The 11,971-nt window shown below is 35.4% G+C and overlaps 1 protein-coding gene across 1 annotated transcript in view; it reads left to right on the top strand.

The window, feature by feature from the left end:
* LOC110096245 (calcium-transporting ATPase 10, plasma membrane-type-like) overlaps nucleotides 1-11,726 on the top strand; it is a 22,531-nt gene extending 10,805 nt beyond the window's left edge. Inside the window, exons 2-8 of the mRNA XM_020822101.2 lie at nucleotides 3,628-3,682; nucleotides 3,779-5,730; nucleotides 6,260-6,418; nucleotides 7,644-7,815; nucleotides 7,902-8,200; nucleotides 11,054-11,324; nucleotides 11,432-11,726. Of these exons, the coding sequence (XP_020677760.2) occupies nucleotides 3,628-3,682; nucleotides 3,779-5,730; nucleotides 6,260-6,418; nucleotides 7,644-7,815; nucleotides 7,902-8,200; nucleotides 11,054-11,302 (2,886 nt within the window). The 3' untranslated portion in view covers nucleotides 11,303-11,324; nucleotides 11,432-11,726. The remainder of the gene's footprint in view (nucleotides 1-3,627; nucleotides 3,683-3,778; nucleotides 5,731-6,259; nucleotides 6,419-7,643; nucleotides 7,816-7,901; nucleotides 8,201-11,053; nucleotides 11,325-11,431) is intronic.
* Nucleotides 11,727-11,971: the final 245 nt, after the last annotated feature.

The following is an 11,971-nucleotide window of genomic DNA, read 5'->3' on the forward strand; positions in this document are numbered from 1 at the left end:
AAAATTTTAAATTGGCTAAAAGTTCTAATTTGAATAGAGAAGAAGTGAAGTTTCATCGTGAAGCGTTTATTATGCCATCCTTTCAGTGGCTTTTGGATGAAAAAAAAAAAATGTATCGAGTAGTCTTGGTTGGAAACATATCACAATTTTTTAAGTTTGGAGAAATTATTTTGTGCGGAGATCAGACTACGAGAATCGTCTGGATTTGTTGCGCTTTAGCTATCCTTTTGCTGCGCTTTTGCAAATATTCAACAAAAGGGTAGCAAAAGCATACTGAGTATTTGCAAAGGCACAGCAAAAGAGCAGATAAAGTGCAGCAAATCCGGATGGTTCTTGCTTTCCGGTCTCCGTACAAAATAATTTCTCTTAAATTTGATACTAGCTTCACGTTTCCACAAATTAAAAAATAATTCTCCCTCAAATTTCTTAAATTCAAAAATGTCTTTCATAAATCTTAATCTATTTTCTAGTCTCTAATAAAGTGTCTTTCAATTTTTTATTTTCAGGCACGTGACTTAAATTTAAACAGATCATGATATTTTTTTCTCGTTTGGACCTACTAATATAATTTTTGTTTTGTTATTTGGCTCTATATTTTTTGCCCATAGCTTCTGCCAATTTTTGCATTAATGTTTTGTATTTATTGTGATGCTCATAATTGGACTTTAATATCTATTAAGGTTTCGGAAAAAGTCATTAAAGTTTTGGGAAAATGAAGTTGCTATATGGTACGCATCTTTCATTTTTTTACTATGATGCACTGACTCTTTATAATGTCAAAGTGTCTTATATCAGACTTATGCAAAGTATGACAAGTCTTGCACATATCAGACATGCCGTAACATTTTCTTTTAAAAAATGATAAATAAATAATATATGTGCCTATCATACACAGATGCCATAGATTAAGAGAAATAATGATGATGGGAATTACAAAAATGTGAAAAAGCCAAAGACTAATTAGTAGTTTTTAAAATAATTTATTTAGATTCTCTCTTTTAATAATATTTATTATTATTATTATTATTTGCAAAATAATAAAAATTATCATTAAATGGATTGAAATGTATTTATTTTATATGTATGTAGTTTGGACAATTATTATATATACATATAAATATATTTTATATGTATGCTTAGTGATTGAGCGAGTCGTTTGATAGCCCAGTTTGAGCCTATTAAGTTTGGGTTGGGTTTTGATAGGGTTGGGTTTTGATAAGGTTGTGAGCTCAAATTCCTTGGTTGAGCATATGATTCATTTATTTGAAAGGCTTTATGTTGAAAAGAGATTGTTATGGGAGATCAGGGGTGTAAACGAGTCGAGTTTAGGCCTTATCGAGCTAGGTTCGTCAGTCAGAAAGTGAGCTCGACCTCGAGCTCGAGCTGAGATCGACAGGCGAGCTTGAACTCGAGCTCGTCACACTGTAAACGAACTCGAGCCGACTCGCGAGCCATGGGTTGGATTTTTAAAATTTAGGCTGCATTTTTAAAACTTAGGCGGTATTTTTAAAACTTAAACGAGATTTTTAAAACTTAGGCAAAATTTAGAAAAAAAAAGATGAAATGTTTAACATTTAAATAAAATTTAGGTGGTTCTTATTAATTTTTTAATATTTAAATTTCATAAATAAAATAAAAATATTTAAAAAATATTAATATTTAATCGAGCCGGCTCGCAAGCTCACGAGCTGAGCCGGCTCAAGCTTGAAATCGAGCTCGAGCTTGACTCGTGAGCTCGATAAACTCGGCTTGCGAGCTCATAAACAAGTCTAGCTCGAGCCGGCTCGGCTCACTTACACCCCTATGGGAGATCGAGGCTTGAGTGCTTGGGCGTGCAAGAGAAATTCCAAGCTTGGAGGTTCATATCTAGCGTCGCTTTAGTTTATAGTGAAGTTCTTGCCTTGTTTGCACATTTGAAATGGAATTTGAATATCTTTTTGTTGGTTCTAACTGATTGATCATAGATAAAAGTACAACATATCACATGCATTCTCCTAAAAAACATTCCATGGTTTCTTTATTGACTTCTCCAATGTCCGTGCTAACTGGCTTCATTGTGGATAACACAATAGCCCATCTCTTAGCTCCCAAATAGCATCTCTAGCTATGTCTGTCCGCTCTACATCCAATAGCTCCCCCAGGTACCCTACCAATCAACTTGTGTCAACTGGTATAAAATGTTTACATCAGGCCTTTGACACTATGCCACTCACTAGTAGTTTATTTAGAGCACGTTCCACCCATTATCAGATTTGCCATAACATATCTCATTTAACCTTCAATTGTGAAGTGCCACATATCCTACAAATATAATTGTTTGTTGCTAAGAGAAGAAAGTGTGTGTGTTGCTCTCAGGAGATTATAATGACTCCTTTGGTAGCTAATGAGAGCCCACCTTATAAAAGCTCATTGCCCCCAAATTTGTATAGGTAGGATCTTGAACTTCCCTTGCATTATATATTATATTCCCCATTTGATGGTGGATTTCTCCACTCCATGCACCATGGACATAGAGTACAGAATTGAATCTCATAAACTATTTGTGTTGTGAATGCTTTATTATTCCTCTCCTCACTTCTTAAAGATGCCAGCCTCCTTTCTTGGCATACAAAGTTGAACCAAATAGCCCTCCTTTGTTGGCCTTCAAAGTTGAGCCAACTAGCCCTCCTTTCTTCTCCTCACTTTCCTGAGCCACGAAGCACCTTGGGTCGAAAGCTAGACCCTCTCCATCTTTTCCCTCCCACGGACCTGTGGCGCCTCCTGCCGTTGCCAGGTCCCAAGTTCTGGATGAGAAAAATGGAGGGTTGCATTAGGTTGTCGACAGCCGGTGTAAAACTTGTCGAATAATAATAACATGAATCCTTTAAGAAATTGTGTTAATTAATACGACACAATAGATAAAAAGAATTCATGTAGTCAACCCCACGTAGTGGGATAAAGGCTTGATGTTGTTGTTTTTGTTGTTGTTGGACCTGTTGCGCCTCCTTAACTATTAATGAGTTTCTGTCATTCACACTACCCAAACTTAGTAAAAACGAGAAGAAAAATTTATCTGATTATCAGTGTGGCTCATTTGTTCCCTCATAAGAAATAATAGTTAAATTCTTGTTAACTGAACAATAAAGTGGAAAAAATTCTCTTGTTCAATTTCTCATCTGCTAAACAAGGTGGTGAAATCTAATTAACTAATTTTAGTTAAATTTCTTTTTTTAGCATTTGAATTCCATGTACTTCTCATTTCATCTCTCGTAATTTCTTAAACAAAATAAGGCTTTAGTAAATCAAAGTTCTGCTATAGAAAAGCTTTAGAATCTTTTTTTTTTATATAGTATGAAGCTATCTTGCACCTTAGTTACAGAAATTTCAAACTTCAATTTCTGCTTCTTGGTTGCCTGCAGTTTTCAGGGGAAACTTATATCTTGATTAGGCTTCGTTTGGGACGGTTTTTTTACTGCTTTTTAAAGCAGCTTTTGAGTGCTAAAATTTTAACTTTTGTACTAGAAAACTGTTTTAAGAAGCAGTAAAAAAGCCGTCCCAAATGAAGCCTTAACCTCCACTGCTTCCTGTAATATGCCGGAATCAGTTTCCTTAATGAAAATTATACTGATATTATATTACCTTGTGCAGGAGAAAATTCGGGTTGCTGTATTAGTTTCAAAAGCTGCCCTCTGTTTTATCAGTGGTATATTTCCAGCATCCTTTTTCTTGACTGATTACTTCTGTCATCTTTATATTTTCGTTGGATCATTCAGTGGCATAACCTTCTCAAATTCTCCAGTTATTACATGTTCAAGTGAATATACCATACCTGATGAAGTCAAGGCAGCTGGCTTTGGGATTTGTGCCGACGAATTGGGATCCATAGTCGAAGGACGTGACATCAAGAAGCTGAAAATACATGGTGGAGTGGATGGTATAGCAAACAAATTATCAACTTCAACAGCTAGTGGCCTGTGCACTACCGAAGAAAGCTTGATGGGCAGGCAAGAGATTTATGGAATAAATAAATTTACTGAGAGCGTAATCCGGAGTTTCTGGGTATTTTTATGGGAAGCATTTCAAGACATGACGCTTATAATCCTTGGTGCTTGTGCCTTTATTTCTCTGATTGTTGGTGTGCTCACAGAAGGATGGCCAAAAGGTGCTCATGATGGCCTTGGAATTGTTGCAAGCATATTGTTAGTTGTTTTTGTTACTGCATCAAGTGATTACCGTCAATCTTTGCAGTTTAAAGACTTGGATAAGGAGAAGAAGAAAATATTGATACAAGTAACACGAAATGGGTTTAGACAGAAAATGTCAATCTATGATCTTCTTCCTGGTGATATTGTCCATTTAGCAATTGGAGATCAAGTCCCTGCAGATGGATTGTTCCTATCTGGATTTTCCTTGTTGATTGATGAATCTAGTTTGACAGGGGAAAGCGAGCCCGTCGCAATTGATGCTGAAAATCCTTTTCTTCTATCTGGAACTAAAGTTCAAGATGGCTCATGTAAAATGATGGTGACAACTGTTGGCATGAGAACTCAATGGGGTAAGCTGATGGCCACACTTAGTGAAGGAGGATATGATGAAACCCCATTACAAGTTAAGCTGAATGGAGTTGCCACTCTTATTGGAAAAATTGGCTTACTCTTTGCAGTTGTAACTTTTGCAGTGCTGGCAGAATCTCTCATGAGGGATAAGGTTAAAGCTGGCACACTATTGAGTTGGACAGGAGATGATGCACTGCATTTGTTAGAGTATTTTGCCATTGCAATTACTATTGTTGTTGTTGCAGTTCCGGAAGGTCTGCCTCTAGCTGTGACCTTGAGCCTTGCCTTTGCTATGAAGAAAATGATGAACGAGAAAGCCTTGGTCCGTCACCTTGCTGCCTGTGAAACAATGGGATCAGCTACGTCTATTTGCAGTGACAAGACAGGAACTTTGACAACCAACCACATGACCGTTGTTAAAGCCTGCATCGGTGGAAATATCAATGTACTATCCAATCCAGTGGATGCATCTAGCATTTGCTCTCAAGTTCCAAATGATGTGATTAAAATTCTTTCACAGTCTATATTCACCAACACTGGAGGAGAAGTTGTGATCAACAAAGAAAGAAAAACTGAAATTTTAGGAACACCAACTGAAACGGCAATATTGGAATTTGGCTTGTCTCTAGGTGGTGATTTTCATGAAGAGCGTCAGGCGGTTGAGCTTGTTAAAGTTGAACCCTTCAATTCTACAAAGAAGATAATGGCAGTGGTAATACAACTTCCTGAGGGAGGTTATCCGGCCCACTGTAAAGGAGCATCTGAAATAGTTTTGGCTTCTTGTAGAAAAGTTTTAGATGCAACTGGAAGAGCGGTTCCAGTTGATGATGCAGTAGCCAAGCACCTCAAGGATACGATTGAAGGTTTTGCTAAAGAAGCATTACGTACGCTTTGTCTGGGTTATATGGACATTGAAGGTGATTTTTCAGCCAAGCAAGAAATTCCTGTAGATGGTTACACGTGTATAGGTATTGTAGGCATCAAGGATCCTGTTCGACCTGGTGTCAAGGAATCTGTTTCAGTTTGCAGGTCTGCTGGCATTACAGTAAGAATGGTTACAGGAGATAACATCAATACGGCAAAGGCCATTGCTCGAGAATGTGGTATTCTTACAGATGATGGTATAGCTATTGAAGGTTCAGAATTTAGGGAAAAGAGTCTTGAAGAGATGATGGAATTGATTCCAAAGATACAGGTCCATCTTTTATTTGTTAATTACTTTCTAGTTTCTGCCCATCATGCACCGGCACTTCTCCTCAAAGGAGCGTGCAGTGTCCGACACTTATTCGACATGACACGAGACCGACACGAGTCCGACACGACGATAAACGTCCTCTTAACATTGACGCATAATATTTACTGCATAACATCGATGCTCGACTCTCAACAACATTGTCATCTCTCTCGGTGATTGATAAACAGCATCGACGCTTGACTCTTGGCATCCTAATATTAATTATTTTAAGCACAAATTTTGGTTAAATAACTTATTATTTCTAAATTTTTTTTAAAATTATACTTATTCAATTTTTATACATTATTTTTAAAATATAAAACTATAATACCGTATCCAACCCGTATCCGTGTTCTATATTTTCAATAATTGACGTGTTCCATGTCCGTGTCGTGTCGTATTCGTGTTGCCGTGTCCGTGTCTATGCATCATAGCTTTTTGCCCTGCTTTTAATTTGCAATGGTCCCGACTGAATATGTATATTTCACAGGTTATGGCTAGATCATCACCGTTAGATAAGCATACACTAGTGAAGCACCTCCGTACCATGTTAAATGAGGTAGTTGCTGTGACCGGTGATGGTACAAATGATGCTCCAGCGCTTCATGAGGCAGATATTGGGCTTGCTATGGGAATTGCAGGAACTGAGGTGCTTATTTTTCTTTATTTATTTATTTTTCTATTTCTATGATTAATTATTTTTTTAAGAAAGATAGAGATAGTCCTAAAAAAATTTGGTTAGAAAGTATGAAGAATGACCTCTGTTTATTAGATTTAAATGAGAATAGGACACAAAGGGGAAAAAGAAATGTAGCCAACTCCACGTGGTGTGATAAAAGTTTATTGTTGTATGGTTAAATACTTTTTAAATTTTCTTATATCCTTGCTTAATTGAAGGATTTTAAATATTGCTATATATTCTTCTTCTTTCTTCACTCCAGCTACAAGAGCAAGACAGCAGCAACATCAACGACAAAACTAAAAATATAGCTCTAATATATAATCTTTCTTATCCTGAAATCACTAAGAGTGGATGATTGCGGGATATGGATGTTGAGTAAAGTGATTAGAGTCCTATAATTTTTCATGGATGCTATTTTTGTTAGGGAAAAAATTGTGAATAAATTGATTCTGAAAATTTTTTATTTGACTTTTCAAATTCATGCACTCTATTAGTTCTTTTAGTTTGTGAAGATCAACTATTGCCATCCATTATATTTAATTTCACAAGGGTGACACCCAAAATTTTTTTTTTTATAAAGCAAATGATGATTATCATAATTGATGTTCGGCAGCTTGAATGTATTACTTGTGCAATCTTACCAAGAAACTAGGTGGATTTTGATCTAAATGTTGCCAGAAAGTCATGTTTGATGTGCTATTGGAGCCTTATTTTGAACTAGAAGATATGATGATCACCATTCCTAGAACCTCATATTAGCATGAGCCTTATGCACTTGCTACACTTTATATATATATATATATATATATATATATATATATGTATATCCAACAAGGTCAGAATGAACACTCTTATTCAAAATATAGAACATGAATATGCATACTAAACAGCCACTATCTTGATGTTACACCCTTTAGTTAAATATGATGATGGTTATTCTATTTACCGATAATATACTATAGAAATGCATGCCTTATACGCTTTCTAATGTGAAATATATTGAGACTTTATTTGGGACGGATTTCTTACTGCTTCTTAAAGCAGCTTTTTAGTACAAAATTAAAAAAATTATACTAAAAAGCTGCTTTAAGAAGTAGTAAAAAAGCCCTCCCAAATGAAGCCTGAATTGCTTGGTCAATTCTATCACTTAACTAAAAAATAAGTGGTAAATTTCGTTCATTGCTCTATGCAGGTCGCAAAGGAAAGTGCTGATGTCATAATTCTTGATGACAATTTCTCCACAATTGTGACTGTGGGCAAATGGGGGCGTTCTGTTTACATAAACATTCAAAAGTTTGTACAATTTCAGCTGACTGTTAATGTTGTTGCTCTAATTGTTAACTTCTCATCAGCTTGTTTTACTGGTAACCAAAATTACCATCCTGTAATCAAATTTTTTCTTTACCTAGAAGATCATTCTTATGATCGTTATGCTTAAATACTATTCCAGGAGAAGCTCCACTCACTGCTGTTCAATTGCTATGGGTCAACATGATTATGGATACACTGGGAGCACTTGCGCTTGCCACTGAACCTCCTAATGATGAGTTGATGAAAAGAACACCTGTTGGGAGGAAAGGGAATTTTATTAGCAATGTAATGTGGAGAAATATCTTAGGACAGGCTTTATACCAGTTTGTTGTGATTTGGTATCTCCAAACAGAGGGGAAAAGGTTCTTTGGGCTTGAAGGCCCTGGTTCTGATGCCAGTCTGAATACCCTCATCTTTAATACTTTTGTCTTTTGCCAGGTAATTTTCCTGCGTTTGGTGTTCTTATGATTTTTTTTTTCTTCTTTATTTTAATTCTGCAAATGGAGAAAATGGGTCATGGAATCATCTTTTTTTTTTTTCATTCATTCACTGAGTGAATAATACCATGTTAGGAAAGTTGAGGTATTAGATTTGACTTATGTTAAGAAAGGTTAAGGTAGACCTAAAAAGAATTAGTTATAAAATATTAGAAATGATCTTTCTTTATTAGATTTAAATGAGAATATGACTTTTAACTGGACACTGGGACAAAGGCTTGATGTTGTTGTATTTACTGCGTGAATAATTATGCTGTGATGGGGTTTGATTCAAGTGAGGGACTGAGGGGTTGATTGGGAGTTGATCTGTTATCATACAATCTAGCCTTACGAGCACAAGTCTAATTGGGCGTCCTCCTGAAAACGGATTACATCTATGCAGGCTTTTACGGTGTAGTCATTGAAGGAGGAATCAGGGAACAATTTCTGAAAATAAATAAATTAATTAATAATTTGGAGAACTAGGTGGAAGCTTATGGGTGATTGTGGGGCCTCCACTATGATGGAGGAGAGAGAGAGAGGAGAAGCCCAAGTCCTGTAATGATAACATTAGCAGCGGAGTTGCTAGAGGAAGAGTAGGAGCGTAGAATCTATTATAGGAAAGGCCATGATGAATGCCATGGGGAGTGTTGGTGTTTCCTGCGTGAAAAGGGAACAATTTCATCAATTAAGCATTGCATAGCTACTTCATGGCAACTTGGGCATTAGATGTAATATATTTTACTAGTATGATTAGACTATATGTGCGGAATTAAACTTGATCTTGGATCCAATTTACAATAAAATCCTTTCAAGTTTGTTAAAATACCTTTGGCCTTAAGATTCATTCACTTGGGTCTGTGGGGAACTGGGGATTATAGTTTTTACAGGTATAATCAAATCAATGTGGGGCATCAGACGTGATATAGCATCCAATCTGTTGAAACTTCTTTGAAGCCTATTATATATATTTGTATGCACATATCGGTTGGGCCAAATTGATCAAATTTTATTCATTTAGAGGGGCTGAGTCACCATTAAAGTTAGGTCTATTATCCTAGATTTGCTTAGCCTAACCCAACTGGTTCATTGGCTTAATTCAGCCATCAAGGGTCATTGAGTAGGGAGTTAGCTACAAATTGCTCAAGAAATGATTGAGAACTAAGTGAATAATCGACAAAGCTAAGTCAACCACCTATGCAGGTGCAATGATGTTCGATTTGTAATTTTTGACTGCTGCTACTCGATCTATGATATCTATCAAAGTACTCTTATCTAATGTGATCAAGTTCTTGCTCCAAACAATGATATCCATTTAGGTGAACCCGCTTGCTAGTAGGTGCCAAATCCAAATAAAGCTACATAGCTGACCACACCAATTGTCTGACTGCCCTATTTGCAATACAATGCTCTCTTTTATGATCTAGCCTATATATTATTGATCTTAATAACCCCTTATTAATAATAAGGTCAAGTCTCCAACCACAAGGATTTTTTTTCTTTTTCTTTTTTGGATCTTCTTTGGGATATTTTTCTCTCATTTTCCATCTTATTTCATTGTAATCTGGTAGGCTACTTGTCTGAATGTGATGTTGTTTGAGATTTTTACTTAATTCATTAAAATATTATTAGAAACTTGATTCTCTTCCCTTGATCTTGAATTATGAAACTTAGTCTTGCCCTTTGAGCCCTTTGATGAGTGAGATCCTAATAGACTTAGGGGTGTAAATGAGCCAAGTTTGAGCAAGGTGGGTGCTTGTTTGTTTTTGGTTCATTTGATTTTATGTTGATTTGAAATTGATCGTGAATGTTTTGTTTGTTCGATTTATTTTCATGTAATCGAGCTTGTTCAACTCAAAATTTACTCGAATTGATTAAAAAATTTTGAATATTAATTTTTTTTATAAAAGAAGCATTTATAATTCACAACTAGGGATAATAATCTTGTTATTTTTTCTCAAAACTTGTTAAATCTTTTTTATGCGATTAAAATGCTCTCACATGGCTCATCGTTATAAGCTTGGCCTCTCAGGGGACTGAGCTAGGTAATAGATTTTTGTCATTAATTATTTATAAACAGTATAACTCAACTTTCAAATGATGTGGGATTAAATAAATTAAACTTATATTTTTTAACATGTTCACCAGCCTGCACAAAAGTCAATATCACTATATATTAAAAATACAAATAATGCAAAAAAAAGTAAAATCAACAATATATTATATATATTATGAATGTTATTTTTTGTTTGCTTTTTAATTTCGATACTAAAATTATTCGACACAATCAAATAATGATATGCCTTATTCGACTCATTCACAGAGCGATCTCAAATTATATGTTCATATTTGTCTTGATTACTTATCGAACAAATCAAGTACAAGCTCTTTAGCGAGCCGAATACGAGTTGTTCACAAAGAAGAATCTTTCTTGGCACCTTTAAGTAGATTGGAGTAGGATTAAGCTAATTTCCACCAAATAGATTTGATTTCAACAACGTTTGATCTTAATGTCATTTGTGTGTGCGGGGGTTATGTTTTTTATTATTTTAATTGGATTAGTGGGCCACTTCAAAAGGGATCTTGGATCCAATTTGCCATAGAATCCTTACATACTTATTGCATTACCTTCAACCTTAATTTTACTTAATCCTTTTTATAATCTTTTGGTTTAGCATCTTCAAAATTGCGGAGAAAGGGTTGTTTTAGTGTTTGTTTAAAAAATTGTGAGACTCGATTTAATGCTTTGAATGGAGCTTTTAAGCATATTGTTTTGTCGTTGGCTAAAGGCATAGTTTTATCTGATATTTTGCAGCTGTTTAATGAGATCAGTTCAAGGGAGATGGAGAAGATAAATGTTTTTGAAGGCATTCTGAAGAACTATGTCTTCGTTGGTGTCCTCTCCTTTACTTTCATTTTTCAGTTCATTATTGTTCAATTCCTTGGCGATTTTGCCAATACCACACCACTGACATTCACACAATGGCTCATAACTGTTTTCATTGGGTTCCTTGGAATGCCATTTGCTGCTGCTGTAAAAAAAGTTCATGTGGGATCGCAGTGAAGTTGTGTTGACGGCAAATCTGGTAAAGTAGAAGATTTTATTTTCCTTTCATGGCCTTTTAAAAGTTCTTTCCCATGTCATCTTAATGGTATGGTCGTTTAGCCACTTGACCTTGGTTTGTACTTGCAGCCAAAGGCAGAGAGGAGTACCAATTATTGTAGCTGAAGGACTCTGAGGCCAGCTGCAGGATTTGGTAAAGTATCTTTATATGTAAACAGATTGATTTGACAGAGGAGGTGGGAAAGTATTTTTCTGAAGCCCATCTAGTTTTTTTTTTTTTTAGTGGATTCTGTAAATGTATTATGGCTTGTGTGCAGCTGCTTTAAAGTCTTTTAATGTACAATATTTTCTGATTCTGTCCATGATTTATTGTTTCCACTGATGCTGAATAATTTATATTGATGCAACTGTTGTTGTCTTTTATTTGTTAAACTCTCTTTCCAGCACCTAACATTTTAAATTGTGCTTAAATGTCTCTGTAATCATCATGGCATATAGGATCATCTTTTTTCTGTTAAGAAGATAAAGTTGTGTAATATTACATAATCATTGAAAATTTGAAATATGTGTACAATGAGGCAAAACTGCTGAAAAAATCTGGATAAATATTATTTAAGTTCTTAGCATTTCTGCCACTTTTTTAAACAGGTTCATCAGCTTATCAACTCT

This window comes from Dendrobium catenatum, unplaced genomic scaffold, assembly GCF_001605985.2.
Source record: "Dendrobium catenatum unplaced genomic scaffold, ASM160598v2 fragScaff_scaffold_1228, whole genome shotgun sequence".
Classification (NCBI taxonomy): domain Eukaryota; kingdom Viridiplantae; phylum Streptophyta; class Magnoliopsida; order Asparagales; family Orchidaceae; genus Dendrobium; species Dendrobium catenatum.